Source organism: Haliotis cracherodii, unplaced genomic scaffold (genome assembly GCF_022045235.1).
Source record: "Haliotis cracherodii isolate W230 unplaced genomic scaffold, xgHalCrac1.p SCAF_1, whole genome shotgun sequence".
Taxonomy (NCBI): domain Eukaryota; kingdom Metazoa; phylum Mollusca; class Gastropoda; order Lepetellida; family Haliotidae; genus Haliotis; species Haliotis cracherodii.
Genome location: NW_027266264.1, coordinates 83334293 through 83354420, shown reverse-complemented (window position 1 = coordinate 83354420; position 20128 = coordinate 83334293). Strand labels below are relative to the sequence as shown.

The following is a 20128-nucleotide window of genomic DNA, read 5'->3' as shown; positions in this document are numbered from 1 at the left end:
AACTTTGACAGAAGACAAACAAATTGTATTCTTATAAAAATGTGTACATTGTCATTATCTTACCAATATAGCTCACTCATCTGAATATTCTCACATTCTGAATAAATAAAACATATTATATATACATTCCGGAGATATACTGTTTTCAATCTGTAGTCCTATGTTACCCGGAGATTCGGGGTAGATTTTACTATATATTCCATAGTTAATTTAGTTTATTGTATCTATAATTTAAGTCATCAATTGATATCACAAAATATTGCTGTCACTATTTCGATTCAATATGAAAAATATTATTGCTATCATACATTTATTGACGTCAACAGTTTGATATTTAGTTATAAATATGCATGTGTTTGAGATCTCTGTGAAATGTGTATTGTGAAAGGGCCAGAGATCTTACATTAAATACATTGTATACCTGTGCGTGTATCAAAAATGGACTATGTCAAAAGAAATTGGAGATTTGCACAAAAGCTGAAAGTGTCAGTGTTTATATTTGTTATATTTTCTCCAAACTTAACCTACCTGCATGTCATTATAGGTATCCAATGCCCATCATCTCCTGTATTGTGTTTGTTTGTTGTTTAACGCCGCACTCAGCGATATTACAGCTGTATGGCGGCGGTCTGTAAATAGTCGAGACTGGGCCAGACAATCCAGTGATTTCTTTGAGAGGCATTTAGAAGTATATGTTCTAAGGAAGGATAAGATATATGAATGAACAATTGTAATAAAGAAGTTGTTCAGCGCCCAAATGTAATAAAGAAGTTGTTCATCCATACATCTTATCCTTACTTAATCCAGTGATTGACATCATGAGCATCGACCTACACGGATTCTCCTACATTGGGAAGGTCATTCTGCCAGTAAGAGGCGGGGGGCATTACAGGGGAACCAGATTCATACGCTGATGCCAATTTACTCTCTATTTCTAGGTGTGTTTTAGTTTTGTGTCATGTGACACTATTTCCTGTTTATTTTGGATCAGCATTATATATAACTGCAAAATGATTGATTTGAGCAACTTACAATATGAGTAAGCTGACAAATTAATCTTGGAATGAAATGAATAAAATATACTGTCACAGCGAGTGAGTTCGACTTAACGCCGCAGCAACATTCTAGTAGTATTTCGGCGGGAGACGCCTAGCTGAAACATGTGAAATGGGATTCACACATTGTACCCAAAAAGACCAAGCCTTTTGTCTCCCTTTTAACGCTGTGGTATCTGCGGGGTTCGGGCAAAGATTTCAGTTAGACTGATTTTACACATAGATCTACATCTAGACTGTAAAAAGTAACATATTTATTGCAAGATTCTAATTCCAGAGACCACAGAAATTGAAGATCTTTATCTTTTTATCAATCACTGCTGTATACATAAAATCAGACAAAGCAAATAAACTATGTAATCTTTCAAGTAAAAGATATACTACTATAACGTATCAAGCATATCTGGCCAGTCCATTTACCAGGTTGACACAGATCTATCTCTTTGCTGTGAATGTACATATCACTGTTGTTTATGTTTGGAGAACAAGTCGTGTCAGTTTTCACAACAGACAGCTGTCGTAATCACTGGTCTGTCGCGCGCAAGTTAAGCAATATTAAATGGCAACCCAGTCTTTGTTAGAAAAACACCGCGAAAATATCCATTTAAAACGCGCGCGCACCTGTTGTCGTCATTCTTTGATAGCAGCGCCACCTGACCTCACCCTGACAGTTTAGCGGAAGTGCGGACTTCACTGAAACCGAAATGGCGGCTGTTAAGCAGAACGTTGAGACGTGGAAAGCCAGACTCGACAAGATTCTCCACGAGAAGAATGGCTTCACGGACCTTTTGGAGAAGATTGAAACGAAGACGGGCGTCCGGCGACTTTACGTCGCTCTAGGTGTGTCTGTAGTTCGGTATTAAAGGCCAGTTATTGACAATGGTGGAAACACATCCCCCTTGAAACTACACCGTTCTCGCTCTTCCAACGTTAATAATTAGTTGAAATGTTCCATATTTGCACGCTATAATTTCTTTTGGAACATGCATGTGATGCTGCTGCGTATTTGCTAGTTGTATTTGACAGTAGCGTGGTTTAGCTGGCTAGATGATTTGCACGAGACGGAAATTAAAACTGCAACACTGCACACAGCTGTTGATTGGATCACCGGTTGATGAAAGCACTGATCACATGAAAGCTCAATCCAAAAATGGTCATGCAAAGACCTGACCCAAAGCTGGCTCATAATTCTTAATATGCAATTTTTGTTTATATGCCAAAGGTTAAGGATCAATGGAATGATATTATATTTTCAGTGACTCGTTTTTTGCACGTCCCACATTTAACATGTTGTTCACCGTGTTGACATTGAGAGTAAGTACTCCCAGCTGACACAATCATCTGAAAACAAGCTGCATAAAATATTTTGTGGCATGTTCCAGAGGCGTTTTTGTAGAAGTTTTGTTCATGTGAATTTGTGTGGTTCCAGAAATGTTTAAGAATTTTGTATAATTTTCTTTAAGCAATGGTTGTGATGTTTTTTGGGAAATGTTTTGGAAAACATTTTATTCACATATTGTTATGGTTCGAGAAATGTTTTGGAAACATGTTTTAAACAATTGGACATGTTGGATGTAATGTTTTCATAATATTTTCATACCAAACCAGGGTGTAGAATAAGCCCAATTGGTGTTTCTTCTGCCAATGTTTAAAAAACCCTAAACACCAACTAACAGTTGCATACTTCCACGCAACTTGACTGTCGCAAATGACTTGTAATGCAGTCAGTCCGTATTTCTACTTATCACGGCGGCCCGTAACAATCAAGCCTTGATTAGACGACCCGCGATTGATATCAAAAGCTACAACTCGCAATATGGGGTATAATGACACCAAATCATCGGCCATTTAATAGCCCCTAATGACAAACATTGATAATCAGGACCTATTCCAACCAAAAATTTAAACAGATGCATTTATTAAACAGGCATTGTAGCTAGCTACAATTAACATAACAGTATCAGTGATGGAAACTAACATTTTTAGTCCTCTAGTCTTTTAATGATAACATAAGCAAACCCTTAAAAAATTCTGCTAGTCCTCGTTAAAGCTTTTGGGCAGTTGGGCAAGGACTAGGCCAATTTCTATCACTGTAGTACATACAGCAGAGCAGTATGAAGCGACTAATTGGTAGTCAGTATTTCAACCATTCATTTTTTTATCACAATTTTGTTCTCTCATTGTCAACAAGTTGCAGTGAACCAAGTGTCATATACACTTTATATGATCGTACCTTTATTAAACACAACTACCGTATTCGACGTAATAAGCGCCCCGCTCTAATAAGCGCCCACGGCGATATTTGCTGATACATTGGCAAGTGAACAATCCCAATTAGCACCCCTTCCGATTGATCAATGTACACAAGACCTATTTATTCATGTATAATAGGCACTCGTGTGTTATATACGCCCTTAATTATGGGCAATTAAATTCTGGAAAAATATATCTGTCGTATATAAACAGTTCAGGCCGTCAGAATAAACCACGAAATATATCTATTTCTAATTTTGAGAGCGCCCTGGGTGCTCATTACGTCAAATACGGTAAATAAAGTTATAAAAAATTATTAAATATTCTGTATGTTACTTGTTGCTATTGCACAGCAAAATGAATCCAGCACATGTGATCATTTCACAGCTCATTTATTGAACAGTGTAATTTTTAGTGTTGTTTCATTCAAACTGGTTTGGTGGCAAAGAAGTCCAGGTATTTATCATAATATAATAGAGATATTGCCATAACACACTGCACTCATATATAAAGCATGTCAAGGTGGCATGACCTCATGTACTCTTGCACCCCTAAACTTGTCCATTGCCAATGGCATTTATTGCTGCAGCCCGCCTATGATGTTGAGGGCACTGAGTGATAATGAACATTCTGTTGCATGTAATAATGCATAGATGGACAGGTCACACTTCACTGAAAGCAACAGCTGGTGTTTCATGGGAACATGCTGGTGAAGTCATCAGAGACTAATGTGACCATTGTTTCTCCGCATTGTCAGTTGAGTCATTGTTTGTTATTCACACTTGAAATTTAGTGTTGAATAAACAGTTGTAGGTCTGGAGTTACTTCACATTTATAATTGTGTGCCTGTGTTTATGCTTGTCGTAAGAGGCGACTAACAGGATCAGGTGGTCAGGCTCGTTGACTTGGTTGATACATGTCTTATCACTGGATTGTCTGGTCCAGACTTGATTATTTACAGACCACCGTCATGTAGCTGGAATGTTGCCGAGTGCGGCGTTAAGCAACAAACAAACAAATCTACGATTGGCAAGATCATTATTCCCTACTTACAGAAATGTAATATTCTAATGTTTGATGACAAAACATTGATATTGTTAGACTTGGCAATGTTTGTATTTCATGCAATACAATAAGGAAACATGAATGTCCAAGTGTAACTCAAAGACTGCATGTTGGCTGCACTGACCTCAAGCTGTATTCAAGGCCTACAATATCCTTTAACAAATATAGATGAACATAAACATCATTATTCCATGTGTGGTTTGAAAATAATGTGGGTGGCATATTTACGGCATTGGACTTCAGGAACAGGGTTACAGGTGTTTTGAGAAAGTGTTATGTAAAATTCATTAGAATTGTTCAAACACACACTTGATAGTTCAGTCAGTTATTGAGATTATAAGTGTGTATGTCAGACATCACCCAGGCTCTATCAGGTCGTGTATGCCGAGTATATCGGTGCATTGATTTGTGGTGCTTTTAGTCATCATGATGATCATGTGGCTGGCTGCAACTGCTGGCTGCTAGATTCAGCCACTACCAGGATACAGGAACTATTGATGCTATCCTGCAGCCTGTATGTTTATCATGTAGCAGCTGGTGGCATTATCAGTATTCTCGCCAGTGTTAGAAACCAGCACTAGTCCTAGAGTCCTTGCCTTACTGCCCACTAGTTGAGACATCACGAGGACTAGTGGAAATTCACCTTTTTTAAGGGTTTCAATGTGTGTTATTATTATAAGGACTAGTGGACATGGTTGCAGTCTACGACAGGTACCATCCTGCTCACTATCGTCTGACTTTTTCATTTATGATAATGGAGTTTTGGAAGTTCTATGGTCGTCATTACTCTGTGTTCATGTTCATTTCTGTGTTTATCGTTTGTTTGTTTTTTCGCTGACTGTAACACTATCAGCGTCAGTTTGGTTCCTTTTCAAACTTTGACTGTGCCATTCAGATGTTTTTGTTTTGTTTTTTTTAGTTGGCAATGATAGATAATTATTTGGAAATGTTTAGTTGATTTTCCAATCAAAATATGTTGCCATTTTGAAAATGTCCTAATGGCATTCGTCTCTAGCAAAATCACTAGTTTACCGGGTAGGTACTCTTATATAGCTGCACTGTGTATGCATACTACATGTATGTTTACAGCTGTTGAACAATGAAGGACACTATGGACAGTGTCATATTGGTATGTCATGTACCAGCCAACAACATAATCTTGCTATTATAATCATGCTACATAATCATGCTACATAATCCTGCAACATTATAATCCTGATAATGCTTGTTGGTATTACTCTTGGAAAATAGCAATCCGCTGTACACAAGTGTTCTCCCAATCTACTGGTGATTCTGTTAAAACATACCCAATAATATGACAGAAAAAAAGTTTGATGAAATGATAAGGAAAAAAAATAAGTAATTTTTATTTTGACGAAAAATATATAGAGGTTATCACGCAAGTGTGTTTGGGTATGGTAAATATCCTGCATTAGGAAAAACATTGTATTTAGCGAGCCATGGCGAGCTAAATACATAGTGTTTATTCCTAATACAGGATATTTATCATCCCCAAACGCACAAGCGTGATAACCTCTTTATCATATAATGTCATTCTTTAATTCTGTGCTTTAAAATCGCTTTCCCTCTCTCACAAACATTAACTAAACATTGCGAGTTTTCCTGGAATTCGCACATTAATATTTATTACGTCACAGGGTAAGTGATGTGTCAGTCGGACAGTGACAGTATCCAATTTAGTTCCAACTGAAATATATTTCTTATACAGTGGCGAATCAACTTATACGCAAAACAACAATTGCTTTTACTTGCATTTCGAGGCAATCCACCGGTCTGTCTGCAAGAGTAACTGCCCTTTGTCAAAGGGAAGCTACTCTAACCCTAGTCTATGAAACGTCACGGCCACCTGCAGACGTTGTTGACACTCGGCCTGTCCTGTCATAACGTTAAGTGCAATCAGATGTACACACAGCGACAAAACGAAACAAGGTAACAATTCAAACATATTTCGGCCAAATCCAACTATTTTAATTTGTGGAAAAGGTTTCAAGCCACAGAGGTCTACAAGCACAGATATGGCTACTGATCCCGCTTGGCTAGGCCTAGTGCCCTCGCAAAGTTGTTTTGAAATTTATATCTCCAAAGTTGCAGAAACTTATAAAATGCTTAAGCTACGTCACAGTTAGACACTGATTTTCAGTATATTAGACTGTTCTTTTGATAATGATAGCAATTATCCCTGTAGTTTATCCAGATTCCCGATTGTTAATTCTGACTCGATCGCTGAATGACGAGGGCGACGCCATGTTTGTTTATAAACAGTGAAAGTAGTCCTACTTGACCTTTGATATATGCATCTCTATCCGCATATGACCCCAACGGATATCGTTTTGATCTGTTGGCTTTATCCTGCCGAAAAACCTACCCATTATATGATAAATTCTGATATCGGGTTATTTAAATTGCAGGTTTTACTTTGTCCTCGAAACAATGATAACCATAGTCTGAGTTATGCGGTAGCACTTTTGTGTATATTATCGGGTACCTTTTTGCGTGGAACAATTTGACATATCACCATTAAGGTTTTGTGCGATCTAGTTATTTCCATCACTGAAACAATATGTTGACATTTAATCATCAAACTACAACAAGTATTACGTTTAACGAGTCAAAGTATGTCAGTTACGATTTGCATCCTTATTCTGTCGACTAAGGTTCGTTTCAAGGTGTCAATAGTGGTAATATGATCGTGGTTGCTGTAAATAACAGTCAGTTGGTAAAGCGAACTTATGGAACGGGGCAAATGGAAGTTGTTAGTACCGAATGGAAGCCAAAGTTAATGTAAATATTGTTAAATGAAAGTTTGATTAAATTTATTAAATACATTACGTAGATTACAAGCATGAGTCCAGATATACAATTAAACACTTTTTATTACCGATGGCGTAACTTGCGTAATTCAATACGGACCTGTTGATATTCTATTTCCGATGACAGATTATGACGAGACATAGTTTTAGGTTAGGGGTCCAGCTTATCTACCGTATATAACATTTTGAAACTGATTTCAAGGACAAGTTAATACCTCGACTTATCTATTAGATCAGCTGTTCAAATTTGTTAATGATAGAAAGGAATTTCATATCTAAAGCTGATAAGGTCACCAAAAAATGAAGGTGTCCAGATGCCATTAGCAAAATCCCTGCATCTGTAACATCGTGGATGCTGACATTATGAATATTTATGTGATGTGACAAGACATCAACAGGTGCTTCAAACAGTGTGAGCGGCTGGCATCCTGTTGTGTCCACATGACGTTCACCACGTTGACACAGTGTTGTTCAGCATTATGTTAGTGGCTGGTACAAAGTCCATCATAGTTTTGTTACTGGGATACCTAGCTGGGCATTGTGATGCTGTCCAGTCATGTGGAGATGGGGTGTGTCGCAACAACATTCTCACATGGGTAGCATGTTTGTAATATGAGTGACTGATCAGTGATTAACTTTGAAGTCTTTTTGACTGTGTGGAAAGATGTATCAAATCAAAATCAATCCAAATTACTCTATCATTTTGCTATGGAGGTGTAATAAATTTGTAATTAATGAAAATAATAATGTATATGTATGAATTATTGCTTTATTTTAATATTACAGTTAGGCTTGTCCTTGTTTAGATATGAAATATCTTGTAGGTTTTTGTTGTTTAACCTGGCATTCACCAATATGGCAGCTGTGTGATGGTGGTCTGTAAATAATCGAGTTGGGAGAGATAAACCGGGGCGGTCGGGTAGCCTAGTGGTTAAAGCGTTCACTCGTCACGCCAAAGACCTGGGTTCGATTCCCGACATGGGTACAATGTGTGAAGCCCATTTCTGGTGTCCCCCACCGTGATATTGCTGGAATATTGCTAAATGCTGCGTAAAATGAAACTCACTCACTCCCAGATAAACCAGAGATTGACATCATGAACATTAATCCCCGCAATTGAGTTACAATGACAGAGCTACAGATAAGTTGCATATTTGTGTAATATACCCCACCAAAATATTCAATCAAAACCCAATCACTTTCAATTAACTTGCTTACAGAAGTGCAGGCATTAAATGAAAAACTCAAATGTATAAAAAACAGCATGCATAAAAACCCAGTGAAACTTTTTCAGCATGCCTACAACTGAATCAATTTCCGAAACAAAATTACAAGCTAATTTTCTTTCCGAGTCAAGCATATATTTAGAACTGTTATATACCTGTAAAACATTATTTCATTAATTTGAAATCTCAAAATGTTTACTCATTTTGGGAAAACCCCAATAGAGTGATGAATAGATGAGTAAAAAAATATTGGTTTCTCAATGAAAAAGGTAATAACCCAACTGAAATAGACACCCAACTGAAATAGACACCTATGAAATAGAAGTAAAAACTCAATTGCTCAACAAGTTATCTGGAGCTCTGAATGACGCGTAATAAACCAAGTTACTAAGACCAACCACCTGATCCATTTAGTCACCTCTAGCAACAGGCATAGGTGGCAGGGGACCTTTCTACCTAGACTCCCCAAAGGTTGATATACCTAACCTTGTCTCATTAAACTTGAGTAATATGTACCATACAAACCACTAGGATGTTGAATATTCCCTAAATCACCCAGGTTATTGATGAAGGATATGAATATGGCTCAGGTTGCTGATGCTGTATCTGTGTCTCCAGTAGAACCAGACCAGCTGTGAACCAAGCCGTGTCCAAAGTATTAGCTGTGAACATTGAACCATCCTTGTTGCTGTGATGATGGTTTAAGATGTAACCTGTATATATATATGTAGTAATGATTGAGTGTATGTTTGTTGTTGCAGGCGTCGTTGCCTTGGTTGCCCTGTATCTGATGGTGGGATACGGGGCCCAGTTCCTGTGCAACTTCATTGGATTTCTCTACCCAGCTTACGCCTCGTAAGTCTTGTTGTGAGTCAGATGTGTGCAGCAATCTGCTACAATGATTTAATAGAGTACAGATACATTTCTTCACCGATGTTTTTGAAGCTGATATTGTTTGTTATCAAGATGCGTAAGTTAATAAGAATCCATACAAAGTAATGATATCATCCTTTCGTCATACGACCTAAAGCATTGTTGTTGTAATGAAGACATCATAGTTTAATATGTTTGTTTGTTTGTTGTTTAACGTTTCACTCAGCAATATTTAAGCTATATGCACAGTGATGCAGCGGTCGGAAAATAATCTAATCTGGACCAAACAATCCAGTGATTGACATCCTGGGCATTGATCTGCGCCATTAGGATATGATGACATGCATCAACCAAGTCAGCGAGTCTGACCATCCAATCACGTTTGTCGCCTCTTATGTAATGTTTAATGACATCAAGACAGTTCTGACAACATAGTCTCACATTGCTGACACCTTGTTCCTCCATATTAAAGACACAACTTCTTTTCCACCTGGAACATCAGCGCATGGTCATTCTGTCAATCAACCAACATTATTGACCGAGTCCAAAGTGTTACAGAACCAGCCATGTTTTGTGAATACAATATATATGCGCTTGGCGCAGTCGGCTTGGTTTAACATTGAAAAGCATTGCTAATTTAAATTGTTAAATTGTGTCAAATTTTCCTGGTCCGTATCTTGGTACATACCAAGGTGTAACTAATTGATATTTTGCAGTTGTATTCAGAAAACTATATGGTATCAAGCAATGGCAGCATTGTTGACTTCAATATGCTCAGATCGATTATGATATGACCAAAAGCATTTTCTTTGCTTCTTTTTGTCCACATTCTGCTAGCCGTGAGAAACCAAGCATACCTATATCCATGAAGTTTTACCTGGTACTGTGTCCGGGTGAACTAGGGGTGAACTGGGGGTGAAATGATACATCGGTGTACCGGTACATCGCGAGTTTTCATGCGACGATGCGTTACATGATACAAGATGATACAATTTTATCGATACAAGACGATACACTTGCTAAACTAAACTATTTACTCATTTAATGACCCCAAATGTTTTTGTCTGTCAAATACTGCAAAATGTGTTGTAATTAGTGTTTCAAGTTCAGTACTAAGAATAGCCACTACGAACATGTGTCTACAGCTAGCCTTTCCCTTTGAACCTGCTTTGAAATATTTACAGTCAAGACGTTTCCACGAGGTTTGACTAAAATATGCGTATCACGATACATGTGGTATTGTGACCTTCATGTGTCGTTCTTCCCTACGGTGAACTGATGAATGGGAAACCCAATAACCACCAGAACTCTTCCCTTAGTCTTATGTTCATACAACACATAATTTATCACTTACTCAATGTATTCATTGATTTATACTGTATATTGATAGCTCATTTGTAGCCGAGTTGGCAAATACGACAATGGAGAAAGCAATTGCACTCTTGAATTCAATGATTAATTTGTACGTCACAATGTACTGCAGGGTATAAGCCTCTGAACACCTGCGTACAATGTGCACCTGTAAAAGTGTACCGTATATGACCACAGATAAGCCGACCCTGTAGATAAGCTGAGGTATTAACTTGACTCTTGTAATATTTAAGAACATGATATGACCCGTAGATAAGCCTGATCTCAGAGTGAAAGGCAACAATACACCACAAAGTCGGCCTGGAAGACTATCTGTACTTGCAGATAAGATAATATAAGATGACAAACATTGTAATTTTATGGAAAAAGTCATAAAAATTTCTAATAAAGATTAAAAGTAATCTATGAACATGTACACATATTTAACCGACCTGTGAAGATCCGGGGTAGAATATGTCTTCAGCAACCCATGCTTTCTGTAAAAGGTGACTATGCTCCTTGTAAGAGGCGACCAACAGGTTCGTGTGGTCTGGCTCGTTGACTTGGTTGATGCATGTTATTGTATACCAATTGCGTGGATTGATGCTCATGATCATAATCACTGGATCATCTGGTCGAGACTCTATTGTTTACAGACCGCTGTCATATAGTTGGAATAGTGCTGAGTGCAGCCTTATGCAACAAACAAATCTATTATTGATAATGTCATTATTCCCTACTTAGAGAAATGTAATATACTAATGTCTGTTGATAAAATGGGGCGGTCGGGTAGCCTAGTGGTTAAAGTGTTCGCTCGTAATGTTGAAGACCCTGTTTTCGATTCCCCACATGGGTACAATGTGTACCCATTTCTGGTGTCCCCCTCTGTGATATTACTGGAATATTGCTAAAAGCAGCATAAAACCATACTCAGTCAATGTTGATAAAACATAGAAATTGTAAGACATGGCAATGTTTCTTTTTCATGCAATGCTGTCATATAGCTGGTATATTGCTGAGTGCAGCGTTCAACGACAACAAACTTACTTCACTGTGCAGTAGTAGTAATGTGTGAATGTGTGTGACTGCAGGATCAAGGCAATCGAGAGTCGTGAGAAGGACGATGACACCAAGTGGCTGACCTACTGGGTGGTGTACAGTGTCTTTAGTCTCGTGGAGTTTTTCGCTGACATCTTCCTCTTCTGGATCCCGTTCTACTGGCTGCTGAAGGTAAGAGTCCACGTCAAGTGAAGTGGAGAATGTATCGCATCCATTGGGTATCGAGCATTATAGATTGGGGGTAATTTGCGAAGCAACATATTGCAGCTCACCTGAACCGAGATGATGGTGTTGCACAGACTGATGACCGTGTATCTGTTTGTGGATGATACCAGCATCTTAAAACACAAAATGGATTAAATATAAAAGATAGTCTGGGTTCTGTTCCATAGAGCAATCATAGCGCAAAGGTGACTGCAACTCGCATACTTTATCATAGTCTACCGATCTATTCGGCTGGATTGTGTCATTCCTGATGTTATGATGATGTGGCGATGGTATTGGCTGTTGTTTCAGTGCATCTTCCTGGTCTGGTGCTTCATCCCGACTCAGAGCAATGGCTCCACCATGCTGTACTACAAGTTCATCCGACCATTCATCCTGCGCCACCAGGACAGGATAGATACAGCTCTTGCCGAAGCCAAGGACACACTCAACGAAGGTGGGTAGGACGGACATCTTGGCCTGCTGCTGCTTTGTCCTCCATGTTGTATTCTCTATCCATGTATAGTTATGTAGACCTGTTCCTCTTACCTCTTTGTGATTATTTCTGATAAATAATTTCAGTATTTCTTTTACTTGAGATTTTCTTTTCCTGAAAAGATATTTAGATTCAACAATAAAGGGATAAAAATGTCTGGTAGTTTGGTAAAATAGAAGAAAAGCAGCTTTTGATTGGCTCTGCCAAACGGACATGTAAATCCTAAGAATGAGTCTGGTGTAGACTTGTGGAGTGTGCAGTAAGAGAGGATGGAGCCTTACAGATCTTTTGTCAGCCAAAATGTTGTCCACTTCCCTGAAGCAATCTGTCTTCTTATAGGTTTCTTTTTGGGCCAGTGAAATGTCCTTTTTAATAGTTTGTGTACAGTCAACATTATTTGGGCGATCACTGAATAACACAAGTCCCTATCCCTGCTTGTTCCCCTGCTCTTGAACCTGCTCTGAAATATTAAAAGTCATTTGACATAAATATGGGTAACGCGAAAGGTATCGTATCGTGACCTATGTATAGCAATATGTATCATATCGTGACCTATGTATAGTGATACGTATCATATTGTACCCCTAGTATGTATATCTCTGATGTCAGTGTAGATGATGTACTACGTGCATTGTGTGCATGCACTCACACTTCTGTGAGATGACTTGTATCATGTTACGCATGTGTTCCAACCATGTGTTATGCATGTAGTGTGCAAGTTCTCAATGAAGTCACTACACCTTATGACAATGGGAGAACATTCCCATATCGGCATCTCTTATCAATATGACAACCATCATGAGCATTCGGATCGTGCTGAGGACGCAGATCTATCATGGTATTCAGCCTCATGTCTTCAGAAATGTTGGTACACATTCCTGTGTAGGAATTAATCTTGATGAAAGCTAGGCTTATTACGTGCATTCAAGTCATCAGAAATTGACTTGATATTTCACAGCTTTATGTATGTGACTTGATATTATTGATGCAGTGTTCAAATTTAACGTAAAAATTATAGAATGTGAATTCCCAAATTTGAACAAAAATTGTATTTCCCTAATGTTCCCACGAGTCACGGATCCTTGACACGCCCCGGGTGGGCAGCTTTGTTCCTGCTGTGGGACGAACAGGGAAAGTTGAAGGACAGATTGTGGATGTGTTGAGTCTGCATGTGTGTTCCTGCGAGACAGGGTCCAGATAGTATTTTGAACCACTGAATGTTTATTCATATATAATTCACTTTAGGAGAGATAGGTTTCTTTGGGTATTCACTATCTTTTTGCTCCCTTGGGGCCAATATTCTGAGTATTTTTAAACCAATAAGTGAACCTTTTCTAAACTTAGTTCTTCTTATGACATGCCAAGTGGGTCACATATTTCATGAGTTACCACCACGATACATGTCTAAGTTACTATTAGTGAGACGTAGCACTCTTTTGCAATATTCACTTAAGTAGAGTTCATGAATATATGATGCCTGTAATAGAATAGTAGATAAAGATCTTTAGAAAAAACATACAGATATACTGCCTGAAACGTCTGCCATATATGATCCGTAGATAAGTCGAATTTTGAGGACCAGAAAAAAGATTCTGTAGAAAGGGTAGCCCTCTGTGAAGGTTACAGTTTCATCACACTGCTTTTCTGTTGGTAAAGAAAACTACATCATATGTAACAGAGGGACAATTGATTTCTCTCAAATAAATGTACACATTATTGAATGAAATTTTGAAGAAAATTATATAGAGACTACAAAAGTTCAGATATACACGTTATACAATGATATACCACATAGTGTAACAACAGGACTAACTTCTGTAATTCACTACAGATTTTGGTAGGTGGTCCGGCGTATGTACAGCACATAACATTTGTATACAAATTTCAAGGACCAAGTTAATACTTCAGTTTAACTATGAGGTTGGCTTATCTGCGGTCATATGGGTAATTACTCACTATCGTTATTTAAAAAAAATATATCTTTTTATGTGTTTGTGTTTGCAAGCAACTCAAAATTAATTGGGTTATAAGGATTTATTGTGGGAATTTCACACAAATGCTCAATCCATATGGAACTTTGATGACAGTATAAGTAATGATAGTATTCCCAGGAATGAGACTGTAGGATCTTCTACCTGCTGTGTGTGATGCTGCCCTGACAATAGGATGATTGGCTTGTCCTGGCTGTAATAAGACTAAAGCTTGAGGTTGACGGTGTCGCATTAACATCACTTATTTCATTAACAATAGTGTTTGGACTTGCCAAAGAGTCTGCTAAGAAAGGTAAGTTGCCTCACCACCCCTTGGCATTCCGTCCCAGATGGTGTGGGGTCCCAGCTGGTGGCAGGATCAGGTACCCCTCTCGCCTCCACCCCCATATCTTGTGTTCTCAGTCATGATCACTCTCTCCCACACTATGTCTATATCCATGTGGTTTTACAGTCTCTAGATTTGGCTACAAGAAAATTAACTAACGTAAGTGGATTTCATTTGGGGCACTTTGATTCTGTCACAAGTTATTAGTTGAGGTTACACTTTTGGTTAACTAATAATTGTTTCTAAAGACTTAGTCAGCTTATATTATTTTAATATTTCCTTGAAAATAATTGCCATAGCAATAGATGAACAGCTGATGAAAAAGTGACATATTAACATGATTAATCGAATTGACAATTTTTCACCTTTCATTGTTTTTTTTAATTTAGTTTCCAGTGTCATGTTGGTCGTTTAATTTTGGGATTACAATAAATTTTTCAAATAACTGTACTTTTATAAATGTATATAAATGTACTTTTGTAGTTGTGAGGAACCACATGTAACAAGGGATGGTTATGTTGGATGCAGTGACAGTGCAGCATCCCCCTGGGGGTTGGGGGATGGGGGGGGGTCACTACAGCAGCATGTTCCTTGCTGTCGTCTATCTTTTACATGACATACTGTCTTGCTTAGCTGGGTAACCTAGTGAATTCACTCATTGCACAGACGATTCACTAGACACCATCTGTGAAGCCTTTGGTGGTGTTCCTCACAGGCGCTGGAATAAACTTGACTTTGACTGCGGAACTGTCTTGCTTGCGTGCCTTGTATGCAGCAGTGAGACTAGGGGTTACCATGGCGACAGCTGGCAGTGGTAGTGCACTTCATGCATGTTTAGGAGCTCATGGAATACGGTTCACTTAATAACAGTACAATATCTTTAAGGCATTAGGATAGATGATTAAACTCATCTGTCTTTAGTAAATGTAGTTTGCTCAGAATGCAGATTGTTACTAAGGTTTCTGCATGAAATTGGAATTTTGTTTCAGGAGAATTTTGTTTTTGTGATGTTAAAGGATTTTTTAGTTTTCACAAGCTTGCTGTGTTTCACTCGTTTGTTTGCACACTTTTGCTTTTTCTCTTTTTCTTACTTATTTTTTTAATGGTTCTACTGTATGTGTGTATACAGCAGGACTTTCTTTCTTCATTGTAAAGTGTAACTTAACCTAAAAAATTGCATTAATATGTAAAGTAATTTGTTCATGCTGTCCCAAAATGAAATGGTGTATATATGTCATGGTGTAGATAAAGCTATTTGTTCTTCTTTGTCGGACTTGCCATCTTTACTGGTACACACAGAATACATGACGAGACGCATTGTGACCCCTATGAATATTAAGTGGACCAGTCCAATATTTGCAGGGGTGAAGCAGTGCTGTGCAGTATCTTGCATATGGCTGCCAGCTGTGTATATAGTCCACATGCCCTACATGAATTCTACCTGTGAAAATGCTGGAATTGTCCTTAGAGTGGCCCCCACTTTTCACAATGCATCTCAGCATCTTTGACACATGTGAACTACTGGTATGGTAACATTTTCAATTGTTTGAAAGGCCATTACCTAGCATGAAATAAAATATCTACCCACTCAGGTTAAGTCAGGTCATACCAGCATAGTCTTTAGGATATCCTGAAGGTGGCTTCCCTGAGCAATTTTCTTTTCGTTTATGTTTACAGATATGAGTTTGTTTGTTTGAATATTGCAAAAATAGTTAGCAATCAGGTTTTTTCTACATTTAACAAACTTTTGGCGAGAAATAAAATCAGTCTATATTTTCGCTAGTATTTGGCCAGCATTTTGGTGTTTTCAAACAAAGTTTTGCTGTATTAATGGTTGTCAAACATCTTTTGGTCACATATAACCAGTCAGACACTGCAGATATCACATGATTTTACCTACATCTGCAACAAAAGGGCATCAGCATTTAAGAAAAGTGAAAAGTAACAACATTGCCATCATTCTGGAGTCTTTTGGCAAACATCTGTTGCCTGTTTAAAGCCAATCATGTACAATATACACCATGAGACAGTCTATGATAAAGAATGCAGCCACTTCATCATGCTTCCTGAGTTTACACAACATGTTTTGTAACCAATCCCCTGGTCCCAAATACACACAAAGATACCTGATTCGTGAAAGTCTTCAGCTGATCACCAAGTCTCAGATAGACAGAGATCTGTGAAGATCCGGGGTAGAAGAGGTCTTCAGCAACCCAGTCTTACCGTAAGAGGCGACTATTCTTGTCGTAAGTGGCGACTTACGTGATTGGGTGGTCAAACTTGCTGACTTGGTTGATGCATATCATCATATCCCAATTGCGTGGATGCTCATGATGTCAATTACTGGATTGTCTGGTCCAGGCTTGACTATTTACAAACGTCTGTCATACAGCAGGAATATTATGGAGTGCAGCGTTAAACAACAAACAAACGCACAAAGTAACCTGATTCATGTAATTCTAGTAACTGTTCCCCAAGTCGAACACACACACACACACACACACACACACAAAAAAAAAAAACCCTATTATTGTGGAATAGATAGAAAGAATCCTAATTGCTGTGTGAATTGATCACTGGTTGTCAAGTTCTTTTATTTCAGTTTTCCATGAATCAAGTGAATGAATTGTAAGCCTTGTGCCTCCAGTGTTGTGTTGTGTAATTAATCCTCTCTCTCTGTGTGTCTTCCAGCAAAGGACGTGGCTGAAGATGCCTTGCAGGATGAAGCTGTCCGCCGTGTGGTGGACTCAGCAAAGCTGGATTAAGTATCCACCATGACTAACACACCCAACTCCGTGTCGGGAGAGTCCTGCTGCCGCCGCCGCCGCCGCTGCTGCCGCCATGTTAGTTGTACCCACAGTTCCGGACCAACATGTCTTTGTTTGCTCAACACTCTGTTCTGGTCTCCTTATTGGGCAGAACCTGCTGTATTGATATGTAAAGTATTTGTACAAAATCGCTCTTTGTATTTGACTGTTTTTGAAATTGCAAATTTGGAAGTGAAAATGAAGTGGAGTAGATATATGAATATTTCCCTAATCATGTTAATTAAATAATATGTTCAAGCTGATGTTTTTGAAAATGTTCTGATAAATTTGAAGAAAGTGGTAGACATTGAGGATGTTGAATAGCTGGTAGGGATGTTGGTTGTGCTAGCTGCAGCAACTGGTTGGTTGAGGATTTCGTAGGGTTGGCAGTGTAGTAACCTTATTTTCAGTTTCAGTGGTACAATGCCTTCATGTTGATGTTGGTATTATTTCGTTGCAAGAAAGTCAATTCTACACATTTCATATTTTCAAGACATTTTTAATTTTTTGTGAGGTTGTTACATAACATTGGTAAAATTATACTTCAAATAAATTCCTCCAAGTTGATTTTGCAAACCCATTGCTTGTCGACTCTAATTCAGTATTTTCTGGGTTTTATTGGCAGTTCTTGTGAAGGTATATTTCTATTTATTTTTTGTTGAACCAGATTTATTATTTTGGAACATTTACCAGTCATATCTTATCCATATTTAAGATTGCATGCATAATTTGAACATTATGACAAATAATGAAGCTGCTATATTTAAAACCTTCCTGCATTGTAATTTTTATCAACATTTGAAGTTACATTGATATGCATGACATGTGTAGTCATTTGTAGTAGCTGTAGTCGAATATTTGTCAGGGATGTTTGTGCAATTGCTGTCTACTCGCTGCAATGTTAGGTAACCGTGGTAACAGCACAATTGTGTGTGTAGTGTGATAATTTGCATATCCTGATTAACATTTTAGGATGAATTTGCCATGATGTGGAATATCAACAGGATTTCTGGTAGAAGTGATGTGTAATTGTTCATATCTTCAATTAAGTGATATTGTCAGTAAGAGATAATGATATTCATACAGAAGTTTTATTGAGTATTTCAATTAACAGATATTAGCTATTGTACTCTTGGAAAATGATTAAGTTGAAAACGATTTGGGGGAAATGATTATGAGATGTAGACAAAGGATCCGAACTTTACAAGATACTACTCTCTGTAAGACATAGAAGAGCAGGGTTAGAAGTAACTGTTTTCTCTTGTGCGCAACAGATTGCAATCTACCTATTAATAGTCCTCAAGGAAGTGTCACTCATCCTTTCTGAATGGAACTGTCTCGGACAAGCGGAATTGTTAATTTCAAACCCTGAATAGTACAAGTGTAGTGTAATGTGAGAAAGCTTTCCCCAATGTCATTGTTTGCGTTGGTAATGTTTTAGTAGGGCAGTGTTGATTATGGACTGTTATTTATTGTGCATGTTGGATTTGTATAACCATTCATTGTGTACATGATGCTTTCCCTCCATTGCTGGGATCAACTCCTTGTTATCAGCGTTGTTTATACTCCTGCACAGTCTATTCTTATACTGTTATGTAGGTAGAACGTGTACCGGAATAACTCGTACTAACGTGTAGGGACTTCTGTCATTATGTTGATTCGTTAAAGAAAATTCTACTTCAAAAGAATTATTGTTAAAATTTCTTATAGGATACGATAAATTTATTGTAAATTAAAATAATTGCTAGAGTAATTGCATCCTAACATTTGAACAAGCTGAATCATAATCATGATACTGTATTTATATATTTTCACGATTTACTTTCTTAAGTTGTACAATTTCTGTCCTGTGTGCCGCCTCCTCCATGGCCGAGTGGCGCCCTCTGCTGCCTCGGGTCGGTGTTGCATAGAAAGTCTGTAAATACTAACATCGTCATTGGTCTGTATGGATGTTTTTTCATCATGTTTTGGAAAAAAGGGCTGTAATAGATTTTTGATCTTCCGAATAAATTTTGATCTGAGAATGTAGTTTTTTTTTTTTTTGGCACACGTTTTGGTGATACTGCTGCCAGTTCACAACTCCCTCAGAGTGCTTTGTCATTGGGTAAAAGATTAATATTTATCAAGATCTGAGAGCATATAAAATATTCTTGATCGCCAAATCCCACAAGAATCCCAAAGCAGGGGTGATACCCGGTGAGAAGAGTTACATCCCCTGGCAGCCAGGATATGCTTGATGAGGGTTATAATTCTTGGTGTCTCAGATCTGAGCACTGTACCTGCGCTCATGGGTTTCATCAAGTCATACCTGTGTCGCATCCCTCCCACATTTGGGGGCACGGGTGGCCCAGTCATCTAAGGCGCCGCGATTCGCTGTGCAGAGTTGCGTCCCTTGGGCATGCCAGAAACATGATTGTGGGTTCGAATCCCGGTTCGCCCCGATTATGTTTCTAGGTTTGTCAGGAGACCTGCATCACTTTGGGCTTTCCTCCCACATTAAGCTGACACGCCGTGATATAACTGGAATGCTGTTAAAAGTGGCGTTAAAACCCAACTCACTCATTCACACCCTCCCACATTTGTTAGTTGGTGC

At 38.3% G+C, this 20128-nt stretch overlaps 1 protein-coding gene across 2 annotated transcripts; it reads left to right on the top strand.

The window, feature by feature from the left end:
• The first annotated feature begins 1711 nt into the window (after positions 1–1711).
• LOC139448338 (receptor expression-enhancing protein 5-like) lies at positions 1712–19553 on the top strand. 2 transcript variants are annotated; one of them, XM_071229915.1, is made up of 6 exons: positions 1712–1895; positions 9192–9285; positions 11745–11883; positions 12229–12373; positions 14663–14695; positions 17420–19553. In XM_071229915.1, exons 1-6 carry the CDS (start codon positions 1760–1762, stop codon positions 17491–17493), a joined length of 621 nt encoding a protein of 206 aa, XP_071086016.1. In that variant the 5' UTR covers positions 1712–1759; the 3' UTR covers positions 17494–19553. The 2 variants fall into 2 exon arrangements, with proteins under 2 accessions (XP_071086016.1, XP_071086085.1); XM_071229984.1 differs by lacking the exon at positions 14663–14695 and having other exon boundaries at positions 1713–1895.
• The last annotated feature ends 575 nt before the right edge of the window (positions 19554–20128 follow it).